This window comes from Pollicipes pollicipes, unplaced genomic scaffold (genome assembly GCF_011947565.3).
Source record: "Pollicipes pollicipes isolate AB1234 unplaced genomic scaffold, Ppol_2.1 Scaffold_4740;HRSCAF=5597_pilon_pilon_pilon, whole genome shotgun sequence".
Lineage (NCBI taxonomy): Eukaryota > Metazoa > Arthropoda > Thecostraca > Pollicipedomorpha > Pollicipedidae > Pollicipes > Pollicipes pollicipes.
In genome coordinates this window covers 4,767,956-4,779,758 of record NW_023596545.1, presented here as the reverse complement: position 1 = coordinate 4,779,758, position 11,803 = coordinate 4,767,956, and the positions used below count along the sequence as shown (strand labels likewise).

Sequence of the window (11,803 nt, the reverse complement as noted above, 5' to 3'; positions counted from 1 at the left end):
TCGAATGGCTGGCGCGCTCAACGTCCAGAAGACAAGCGTGTCCAGAAGACAACCGTGTCCAGAAGATAATCGTGCCCAGGAGACCATCGTGTCCAGGAGATTGACGCATCGTGTCCAGGAGTTTGGCGTGTCCAGAAGATAATCGTGCCCAGGAGACCATCGTGTCCAGGAGGCCATCGTGTCCAGGAGACAGGCGTGTCCAGAAGATAAGACGGACAGAGCCAGAAGCACCATTCGTTTGAGTGTCTTCGCGCCACCACCGTCACCGCCGGCTGCTGCAGTCGTTCCTGGCTGTCGTAGCTTGCCCCGGTACGTCCGGCACTTCCCGGTACCCCCAGTACTCCCGGTACGCCCGGTACGCCCGGGTATTCCCCGGTTCGCCCCGTTACGCCCAGGTCCGCGCTGCTTGGCCCCGCCGTGCGCGCTGTGGCGTGCAACGCTGTCACAGGTGACCAGTGTCTGAAACTTGAGTGTTTCTTAGTTTTTTAGCCCCAACACATTTCACTCTCCACAAATATACGCTGAAAAGAATGTAAAAGAGATGAAGGCAAGCTGTTCCTGAAACTTCGACGGCATCGCGTGCCACACTCACACAACTAAACGAGGGATACTGCTCGCGGGTTGCAGCCAAATCACAGCCCATATCACACACAATATTTCCTTTTAATGCACTCGGTGTCCAGGTCCGTTGCTTATCACCAGCACACGTTTAACCCACCTACCGTTCACCAACGACAGCGACACGCTCAGACCCCGGGCCCGAACCCGCACTCAAAACAACAGCGCCTCTTCACGGGCCAGGGGGAAGCGAGAGAACAGAAAACATCTCGTATACGTCACGATTCAACGTTTCTGGATTGCGCGTGTAAATCATTGTAACACAATACAAGTTGATGCGAAAGCACACATTGTCACGCCAGCCCATAAAGACACCGTGAATTGATCATATATTGGTGAAAAATATTTTTAATCCATTTTAGATAGTCCCCGTATTAATTTGCACTTGAAGCTATCAAAAATGTACATTGTGTAGAGGGTATAATGGTGACGTCAAACGCCACCCTAAACACTCGCTCCGGTACGCGGAAATCCGCGGCCCCGCGGGTCTCCGACTCTCGGGGAGGACTTGGCATTGGGGAGAAGGCATATTCTCCACCAAGAAATCCGAGCTGAAGACAAAAACACGTAAAAGGGGCATTCAATACAAGCATGTATGTTTTTTTTAGAATCTATCGATCTACATAGCGTCACCACAGAATTATGATCTGAGTATAAATCGAAAGCAGGGTTTGTTGTTCTCCCTTGAGCAAGACTTTTGCTTTTGTATTTTATGATGATCTACGTTTTTGAGATCTACCTTCTATGCGAGCTGGGTTTTGCCAGTGAATAATTTTTTTTAATCATTTAGGTCCTAAAAAGCAAGATAAATACCGATAAATGACTTGCAACGGCTCTGACGTTGAAAACTTCTACTCCGTGCACGTCATTTATGTAGCCTTCCGACGTCTTTGGAGGACCCGTGTGCGGAGCTGTGGCAGGGCGATTGGTTTGTAGCATAGATAAAGACAATATATAAATTCAGCTCAGTGTCATACTTTGAGAAAAGTATTGTATCCGACTAAACGTCGGTGAGTAAATGTAGCGATGCTTACTTTGTACGGCTGGCTTACTCTCTGAGGAGGAAACAACTCCTCCACTTCTGCTGTATTGACATCCGAGCCCCGATCACGCAGCAGCCTGACGTCCCAGATGGCGTAGTTTTGTACATAACTTTGTGGAGCGGGTGGGCTGGCAAATCTCCCAAATAAATAGTGCAAACCATGTCCTCCCTGATTTTGACCAAGTTTCTTCTCAAAGTTGGGGGAGAGGCTAGCACCCCATCCAACTAAATAGAAAACTACACCCCTGTTCCCAAGTTAAGTATATCTAGGATAGTTAAACCCTGGGCGGGTATCATAATGCTCGAGGATGTCTCCCTTGGCTGAGAAAGACTGTACTTTGGCTAGAACATGGCTGCACCAACATGCCCCAGGTGCTCCTATTTATATTAGTGTGGCTTGCATGGCATTTCAATCATACATTTGTCATAGTGTGCTTTGGGAATTGTTCAACAGGTGCACAACATTTTAAACATCGGTTTCTAAATGGCGAGCAGTCAACCTGTAATGATGGCAGCCACTGAGACCCGCTAGAGCATGGTGTTTACTGTCATCTGCTGCCAAAAAATGCCCTTATGTGCCAGCTGTGACTACAGTGCAAATTCGCTTGGGTTGTTTTGTTCTCAATACAAGCTACATTTTATCTTTTTTTTCTCCGCCAAGAGCCAAAACCAAATTTCGGATACCGCAGGTGACCGCCGTCAGGCATCTGAGCGGCGCCACCTGGGCTCGGAGTCACGACCCCGGCCTCTCCCCGAAACTCGCTGCCCTCCGGAGGGCGATCTCTCCAGGCGGATTCTCACTAGAGCTGCCTCATCTTTTCTGTGCCTTGACTGATCCAGTTCTCCCCCACTCTTTCGGTTACACTCCTCTTGCTCTTCTCTCTTTTCTCCCCTGCCACTTCTGTCTTCCTTTCCTCTGTTGTGCTCTTTTTCTTCCTCGTGTTCACTTCACACCCCATTCGTCTCCGATGCAGGCGCATCCCCTGCCATTAGCGTGTCCGTCTCTGCACCAGTCTATCGGAACGGGCTTGACGACGGCACCTGCCTCGGCACCATGTAGGCCCGCGCGTGGCATTCATCCTCGCCGGTTGAGGTGACCCTTTTTGCGAGAGGCGCCGCCTCACCGGGCTGCCGCGCGGCCCGGCCGCGTGTCGCGCCATCAGCCGCCATTGTGAGCGGCCGCCGGGACGGATCGCCTGTCCGGATGGTGACTGGGCGGCGCGAGGCCCCCCCCCCCCCCTCCCCCCCCCTGGCCGGAGTGAGTCTCCGTCTCCGCCGGCGCCGGCTGCTCGGCCCGCTCGTGTCGCCGGGACCGTGGTGTGTCGAGGAAGCCCGCCTGACTGCCGGCCGGGGCACGCTATCCGGCTGTTTGTCGCCGCGGCGACGGCGATTACCGGCGCGCCTGCCGCCGCTGTCCTGTTGTGGCGCGGCGGCCTGCTGGGCTGCGCCCCGGTACCAGTTGTGCTGCCCCGGCGGCGGGCCGGGCCGGGCGCGGCTGTCCGGCGGTCTTGGGCCAGCGCCCTGCCGGCACCGGCGCTAGACGTATCCGGGCCGGACGCGACCGGCGGCAGGTCGGCACGCCACGCCGCTGGCCGTGCCAAGGCGGCCGGGGCAGGCCCGGGGCGCTGCAGGGATGCCGCCGGGCACCGGCAGCTTGACTGCAGTCGCCGTCGGAGCTCTGCTGTCGGCACACACGGCGACCGCAGCTTACCGAGGCGCCAGGCGTGGCGTTGTCTGGGTAGGCCGGGTGTGGCTGAGTCTCGTTCGGCTCGCACGCGGACGGGCGGTGGGCATGGCGGCGTTTCCCGGCGTCTCCCGGCGGGCCGAGGGTGTCTCCTGGCATCTCCCGGCGGGTCGAGGGCGTCTCCCGGCGTCTGCCGGCGGGTCGAGGGTGTCTCCTGGCATCTCCCGGCGTCCCCCGACGGGCCGAGGGTGTCTCCTGGCATCTCCCGGCGGGCCGAGGGCGTCTCTCGGCGTCTGCCGGCGGGTCGAGGGCGTCTCCCGGCGTTCGGCGGTCTGCTGCCAGCAGACTCACAACTGGCGTGCGATTGGGCGCAGCCAGCGCTGCTCCCTCGGCCGCCAGCGGACTCATAACTGGCGTGCGGTTGGGCGCAGCCAGCGCTGCTCCCTCGGCCGCCGGCGGTGCGATTAGCCGTCGGCTTTTGATGTTGTGGTGAAGTTTGTGAGCGGTAGCCATGGCAACAGGGGGAGCCGGTTGTTTGGCGGACTGTTTTTGCACTGCTGTAACGCACTGACAGACAGTTCATTTGTTTTGCAGGATGAAGGTGATCAATGCGCAAAGTATATGTTAGCATTCCGAGCTTCGTATGAGTTATGGGAACCAGATGTCTTGAAAGTCCTTTTTGTTGTGCATCGATGCTCCTATGAAAGTTAATGTCTGCAAGGTAGCGATTTCGTTTATTTCGGCGTTGTTTTTTTCTTGCTTAAGGTTTGAAAGTAATGGGCTCATACGGTTGCAGATCTGGTCTGTTTCGTTGTAGCTGTACCCGTCTTTTCTAAATGCCGGTTGCCAGATTAATAGCGATAGCAAATTCGTACAGTTCCATCCTACATTTCACGGATCCACTTTCATCGTGGTGGCAGGTGATGACATATTTCTCACGGCTATGTCATTGTCTCGTTTGCCAGTCCATTCTAGTCTCACGGAGAGTTGTGTAATTATGGCGGCTATCATCATCTCGTGCGAGAACTAATTAGCTTCCGGACGCATTGTTGCCTCGTCGCGTGCACTGCCCATACGGTGGCACGAGGCGTGGAAAACGCCAGGCGCCCTCTCGTCGCAGGCCCGACTACAAAGGCCTCCACGCTGCAAACACTGCGTCGGCCACCCGAACAAAAGCACGGCGCATGTCTCTCTGGCCGGCTTTGCATTGTTCAAACAATTTCCTCACGACACGCCGAATGAAAGTAATCTGAAGATGTTACGATTGCCGCTACTGCGCGGGAACGCGCCAAGGACCGGCGGGCTTTAAAGTTCCCCGGTCGAAGACCACGCCGCCGAGTAATACCCCATCGGCCGCCGTCGGAAGTGGCGCGTTGCGTGCGGCCCTGCGTCACGGGCCGTGGGCCGCGCCATCATAACCGGGCTGGACTTTTTTACGTCGGTGCTGCGCTTCAGCATCGCCCCTAAGGCACGGCGCCTCGGTCGATGTACCCGCGTGCGGCGGGGCGGTTCGCTCGCAGCACAGTTCGGCTTTGTTGCTGTGGGACGCGCCTTGGCAGCGTGACTCCGCCGGGTCGATGCCAGGCGACTGTGCACGCGCCACCAGCTGGGCGCTGCGTGCCGTCGGGGGCGGGACAGGTGCAGCCGGCGCCTCCTGCCCCACCCCTCCTCCCAGCACCCTGTCCGCGGCGCACAATGTCGCGTGCGAGCGGGGAGACAGCCGGACAGTCCATGGAAGTCTGAAGGGCCTGGTCACTGGCGCTGGAAATGATGAGGTTTAGTGGGGACGGGCCAGTGGAGTCAAGTCCTTGTTCCTTGGGGTGACGTGCGTGACGTCCGATAAAATCTGTGGATTTTTGGTGTCCCAGTTGTTGTTTTCTCTCGGATGGCGGTATACTCAACGCTGGAATCCCACGGCTGTTTTGATGAACTTGGTAATTCCGCTCACCGAAACGCGGGCCGGCCATAATGTGCGCCTCCACGGCGTAGCGAACAGATGAAGTCAGATGAATTGAGCCGTCGGTATGTAACCGTCGACAGTCTGGCCGCGCCTGGGCCGACCCTGCTGCCAGCGGCGGCCCGCCCGTCTGGCCAGCCGGCCAGCCGGTCCGTCCGGGGAGGGCGGCCACTCCTGGGCGCTGGAGCGGCCCGGCGGCTCTACACGGCCCGGCACGGCCCACCCGCCTAGCCAGCCGGCCAGCCGGTCCGTCCGGGGAGGGCGGCCGCTCCTGGGTGCTGGAGCGGCCCGGCTGCTCGGCACAGCCCGGCACGGCCCGCCTGCCTAGCCAGCCGGCCAGCCGGTCCGTCCGGGGAGGGCGGCCGCTCCTGGGTGCTGGAGCGGCCCGGCGGCTCGGCACGGCCCGGCACGGCACGCCTGCCAGGGTAACGTGTGGAAATGCTACTGGGATGAGGGCTTTTCTCGAATTCTCGGGAGAGGAGGGGCCCCTGTTGGAGGTTTTTTTGGGGGGATAGTGCTTTGTAAAGCACTGTCTGGTTGTTCCTTGAGTTGAGGCTTTGTGTAGCGAATGGAAATTGAATGGACATTGAGGGGGGAACGTTCACTCCCTGGTTTAGGAGATAAGCCAATGGGGTGATGGGGAATATAAAGCATGTTTGTTTTTTGTTCATGTCTGTGTGCAGTAAGTATTGATTCATCGGTGGATGTTAATGTTCTTTCATTTGAGCCTTGCTCCTATTCCCGATGTACGGGCAGCTAGATCAGTGCGTCGGAACCCCATGTTCATGCTCTTTCGTGTCCCGCACCAGTGCGAACATTATCGGAAGCGCTGGGAATGCCGGCCGCGTGATTAGACTCTGTCTGACCAACCTCAGAGTGATGGAGAACGGCGGTAGTACTGTAGCATCACGAAATTCCCCAGATGCCAGAAGAACGCAGCTCAATAACGGTCATCTTTAAGGCCTTGGGAATGCTCTTGTCGGATACTGTAGTATACTAGGAAATACGCGAAAGCCAGTTCTCAGTGTGGACACGCCTGCACTATGCAAGCGCGCAGTTAGCGTGTTCGCTAGGTGTGAGCTGAAGCATTCAATCCTGCAGCGACTGAACGAGTCATACAGACTGGCGTGTAGCGCCTTTGTGCTGCGTGGTTTGCCTCGGGTCAACGGCCGCCAGGTGGCCCCCTTGGACCTGCTGCGCAGTGTTGGAATGCTCGGAGCACCTTGTTCGGAACAAGGGAGCCTCCTGTGCTGTCGGGTGACCGTGCGGTCGTCTGGCGGCCCGCCGTCAGATACACCCTAATCCTCAATCACCATTAAGGCCAGGCTGCTTGGTCGTGGACTCGCTCCGTGGATTGGTTTTGCCCAGCCATTTGTGTGCTGTATTGCGTTTGTGCCTGACCGTCGGTCTACCGAATGTGTCTGTGCTGGACCACCTGTTTCGCGTGCCTGTGTCTGTCTGCACACCTTTCCCGCTCCCGCCGTCCGTGTCTGACCGTGTCCGATACGCCGCGTGCCCGTTTTGGTTGAGACCTCAGCGTCTGCCGCAGCGCTGGCTGCGCGCCGTCTGCTACAGCAGCCTGTGTCCGCAGTGTCTGCGTCTACAGTGGCTCTGTCTGACCCCCGCCCCGTCGGCCCGTTGCAGAAGTCGGTGGTGTCGGCCGAGCAGGCGGACGTGGCTGAGATGAGCAGCCAGAACCCGTTCGCCGAGCTGGGCGGCGCAGCGGCGAACGGCGGCGCCGATCCCGGCTCGCCACTGAACCCGGCCGCAGCCGAGTTCACGCCCTCATGCCGCGACATGCTGAACCCGGCCGCCGCCGAGTTCGTGCCCGGCCAGGGCGTGCCGGCGCCGCCGCCCGGCCAGGCGCCTACGGCCGACTTATTCGCGCAGCTCAGCGACGGGATGTCGGCGTTGGCCCAGCAGGTGCGGGACGGCGTGGTGGCGGCGGCGGAGACGGAGGCGGAGGCGGGGGCGGAGGCGAAAGCGAGGGAGGTGACCGCGGCGGAGGCAGCGGAGGCGGAGCCGGCTGAGGGTGCTAAGCAGGAGGCCGGCCAAGGAGGTGATCTGTTCTCCCAGCTGACGGAGGGAATATCGTCCTTCGCGCAGCAGATGCAGGACGGCGCTGGGACGACGGCGGAGCCGGCCGATGGGACCAAGGAGGCGTCGGGCCAAGGAAGTGACCTGTTCTCCCAGTTGACACAGGGAATATCGTCGTTTGCGCAGCAGGTTCAGGAGAACACGGCTGATTCGGCCGACCCATCGGCGCCAGTGTCGGACTCCTCGAAGACGGCTGAAGAAGGCCAGGGAAATGATCTGTTTTCCCAATTGGCGCAGGGAATATCGTCGTTTGCGCAGCAGGTTCAGGAGAATGCGGCTGATTCGGCCGACCCATCCGCCGCACCACCATCAGACCCCTCCAAGAAGGCTGAAGAAGGCCAAGGGAATGATTTGCTCTCCCAGTTCACGCAGGGAATATCATCGTTTGCGCAGCAGATTCAAGAGAACGCGGCTGATTCGGCCGACCCATCTACGGCACCATCAGCGGACCCCTCGAAGACGGCTGAAGAAGGCCAAGGGAATGATTTGCTCTCCCAGTTCACGCAGGGAATATCATCGTTTGCGCAGCAGATTCAAGAGAACGCGGCTGATTCGGCCGACCCATCTACGGCACCATCTTCGGACCCTTCGAAAACGGCTGAAGAAGGCCAAGGGAATGATTTGCTCTCCCAGTTCACGCAGGGGATATCATCGTTTGCGCAGCAGATTCAAGAGAACGCGGCTGATTCGGCCGACCCATCTACGACACCATCCGCGGACCCCTCGAAGGCGGCTGAAGAAGGCCAAGGGAATGATTTGCTCTCCCAGTTCACGCAGGGAATATCGTCGTTTGCGCAGCAGATTCAAGAGGGCGTGGCTGCTTCGACGGAGCCCAACGATCCCGCCGCCGCCGCCGACGCCACAGCTTCGGAGCCTGCGCAGCAGGGGAACGAAGCCCAGGGCAACGACCTGCTCTCGCAGCTGAGCGACGGCGTGTCGTCATTCGCCCGACAGTTCCAGGAGAACATTGCGCCGGCGCCGTCGCCCGCCACGGGCGCCTCCACCACGCCGTCGGCCGACCCGGCGGCGGCGCCCCAGGGCTCGGACCTGTTCGCCCAGCTCAGCGAGGGGGTGTCGGCGATCGCCCACCAGATCGAGGAGAGCATCAACGCGGCGCCCGGCGAGACCGATGCGCCGGCCGCCGAGCCAGAGGCCGAGTCCACGGCCGGGCCTGGAGCCCAGGACGGAGCGACCGACAACGTCCAGGCCGCCATAGACAGCACGACGGATGCGCTGTTTTCGGCGTTCAGCGCTGCCGTCGAGAACTACGGCGCCGTGACGACGGCGGCGGCCGAAGACGCGGGCGACACGGCGGCGGCCGGCGCCGAGCAAGCGGAGCGGGCGGCCGCAGCCGCCGCTGACGCCGCGGGCGACGCCGCCGCAACGGCCGGCCAGCGCACCGCCGACGCGGCGGAGAAGCTGGAGGAGTCGCTGCAGGCGGCGACGGGGCAAGCAGACGAGGCGGCGGCTGAGGCGGGCGAGGCGGCCGACGCGCTGGCGGACGAGCTGGAGGCGACGCTGCAGACGGCCGCTGCGAAGACGGAGGAGACGGCGGATGCGGCGGCAGGTCAGCTGGAGTCGTTTCTGCAGGCTTCGGCCGTGGGGGCGGAACAGGCGGCGGAGGCGGTAGTGGAGAAGGCGGAGGACTCAGCCGAGCAGGCCACCTCCCTGTTAGAGGCGGCGGCGACGGCGGCCGGCGCCTCCCTAGCCACTGCCGCCGCCGCCGGCTCGGCCGCCGCGGCAGCTGCTGGCAAGCGCCTGGCGCCGGGCGAGAGCAAAGCCAAGCCGGCGGCCTCGGCGACGGCCAAAGCCAAGTCTGCGGCGGCGAAGGCCAAACCCGCTCCGACTACGACCACGAAGCCGAAGCTGGCACCTACCGCGACGTCGAAGACCGCCAGCAAGGTCGGGGCGGCGGCGAAGACCTCGCCGACGAAGCCAGCCACCACGGCGACGAGGGCCCCGACGGCGGCGAAGGCAGCGCCCAGGACGACCGGCGCGTCAGCAGCCCGGGTTGGCGCCGCCGCTGCGAAAGCGACTCCAACTACGCCGCGGACGGCCGCGGCTACGGCCAAGACCACGCCCAGAACGGGAGCGACGGCCGCCGCGACCGCTGCCAGGAAGTCGCCGGCATCGCCGACCAAGCCGGACGTCAAGCCAGCCCGGCCCGGTGGGCTGAGCAGCCGGCCGGCGGGCGCGGCCACCGCCCGGCCCGCGCCAGCCTCCTCCCGCTCCACGACTGCCGCAGCCACCGCGCGACCGGGAACCGCCACCGCCCGGTCGACGGCTGCTGCCCCGCGGCCGACAGCCGCCGGCACACGGGCGACTACCACCGCCCGGTCGGCAACCACCGCCGCGCGGCCAGCCACAGCCACCGCGCGTGCAACGACCGCCACAACTAAGCCGGCGGCCAGGCCCGCCACGGCTTCGACGGCCTCCTCGCGCGCCGCCTCGTCCCGCCCGTCAGCGGCGGCGGCGACCGCTGCGAAACCGGCCGCCGCCCGCACCACCACCGCCGCCGCCCGCCCGGGAGCGGCCGGCACGCGGGCCCCGGCGACGAACGGCAGCGCTCCGCGCCGGCCTGCCGTCTCCAAGGTGGCGAAGGAGTCGGCCAATACTAAGATATCGGCCTCTGCGGCGGCCCGCACCGCCGCCAAGACGACTAAAGCTGCCGGTGAGTGCGTGTGTGACTCTGCGGGGAGGGGCTGGGTCGATGTCTGGCGCGCATGTGTGGAATTATGCCCGCAGCTGTGGACGTCGTTGTTTGCGACAGGGTTTGCATGCTTTCGCTCTCAGAAGCCGTTTGGGATTGCGGCTACGCGTTTCAGACAGGTACTGGCAGGCATTTCAGACACTGTTCATCTATGACTTACCTCGGTTCCGCTCGGTTGACCGCTGTTTCTCCACAGCGGGTCCATTGAAGAAAGTTGGGCCGTCTACTGGTCCGAAGACCGCCACAGGCCGCGTCTCCATGGGCACGGGCCGCACCAAGACGGGCCCGATTTCAACCAAGACTGCCAGCAAAGCCCCTGCCGAAAAGGAAGGGGCGACCCCGACGGTTGCGCCGCCTGAGCCGTGCGGCGAGACGGAAAAGCTCGAGTGCGAGGAGCGTCAGCCTGAGGTCGCTGACAAGGTGACGCCCGAGCCGAACGGCGCCCCGGCGCAGAACGGCGCGCAGGAGAACGGCGCCCACCACGAAATGCACGCGAACGAGCATCAGCCGGCGGAGGTGGAGTTAATCTGAGAGCGTGTGGAGCGACCTACCGTCGCGCTGTCGCCTGCGCGGGCGTGAGGAGGCGCCGGACCGGGGCCGCAGTGCCGGCGTCCGTAACGGCCGCGGGCACCGGCACACGCTTGTGATACGCGCCTGCATCGAACGGCCGGGCCATCGGCGGCGGCGGCGCGGCGCGGCGCGGCGCGGCCGGGCGGGAGACGCTATGTCCTCTGGCGACGGGCCCGGCGCCGGAGGCCGCGCCGCGCTGGGGGAACCGCCGTCGCTGGGTAGGAGCGGGTGGGAGCGCAGCTTGGGCGGCGCCGCTGGGGCGTTGTTGTAGCCGTTCTTGGTGGCCCGTGTTGTGCAGAGTATTTTAGCCCGGCGGTGCGGCCGGCGCCCGTGGCGGGGGTCACCGCCCGGCCGGCCCGCCGCCGCGGGCCGGGCTGCGGGCACGCTGGGGCCTGCTTGGGGCGCGGCGCGCGAGGGAATCACTGATCAGCTGCCGCCGCGTGTTGGTCCGTCCCACTGCGTGGTGTTTCTAAGTCTGTCGGCCTGTAAGCGCATCTATCATCCCTGTCTTTGGCCTTCTCCGTCCGCTTGTACCCACTTCTCTTTCCATCTGTCCACTGTGGGCTGACCACCTCCTGTCCACTCCACTTTACTCCGTCCACCTGCCCGGTCCACTCGCTCCTTCCGTCCGCGGCCACGAGGCGCGTGTTTTGCTTTGAGTGTGCAAAGCACACGAGGCGCGTGCTTTGCCTCTCCGTTGGCTTGCCGATGGTGACGCGGACGGTGTGCGCTCTGCTGCCCTCCCTCGGCACTGCTCGCCTGTCTTCCGCCTGTCCAATGTTCACCGTCCGCACAGAAGGCTGCTCGCGTTGCGCTGTATTTGTCTGCCCGATCATGTTATGTGTTTTACTACTATTATTACCGCAAAGCACAATAAATTCCTAGTTTTCTTGCTGTGTGGTTATGGCAAGCGGAAGCTCTGGAGAGCTTGGGCGGTCCTTGCGTCGGCCGAGGTGCCCTGGGGAGCGGTGGCCAGTGGCGTGGCGCGAAGCCTCGTGGACAGGCGGACACTGATCGCGCAGAGGTGTGCCCAAGCGGTCCAGATGCTGCTGCTTCACATGGGCATTGCACATTTCCTTGAGACCCCAGGGTTTTCTGATGGCGAGGCGTCTCTTGGGGCTTCCT

The 11,803-nt window shown here is 62.3% G+C and overlaps 1 protein-coding gene across 1 annotated transcript in view; it reads left to right on the top strand.

Moving 5' to 3' along the window:
• LOC119098918 (mucin-19) overlaps positions 1 to 11,570 on the top strand; it is a 34,767-nt gene extending 23,197 nt beyond the window's left edge. The window contains exons 9-12 of the mRNA XM_037221963.1: positions 6,946 to 8,759; positions 8,794 to 8,825; positions 8,861 to 10,069; positions 10,305 to 11,570. Coding sequence (XP_037077858.1) covers positions 6,946 to 8,759; positions 8,794 to 8,825; positions 8,861 to 10,069; positions 10,305 to 10,639 — 3,390 coding nt within the window. The 3' untranslated portion in view covers positions 10,640 to 11,570. The remainder of the gene's footprint in view (positions 1 to 6,945; positions 8,760 to 8,793; positions 8,826 to 8,860; positions 10,070 to 10,304) is intronic.
• Positions 11,571 to 11,803: the final 233 nt, after the last annotated feature.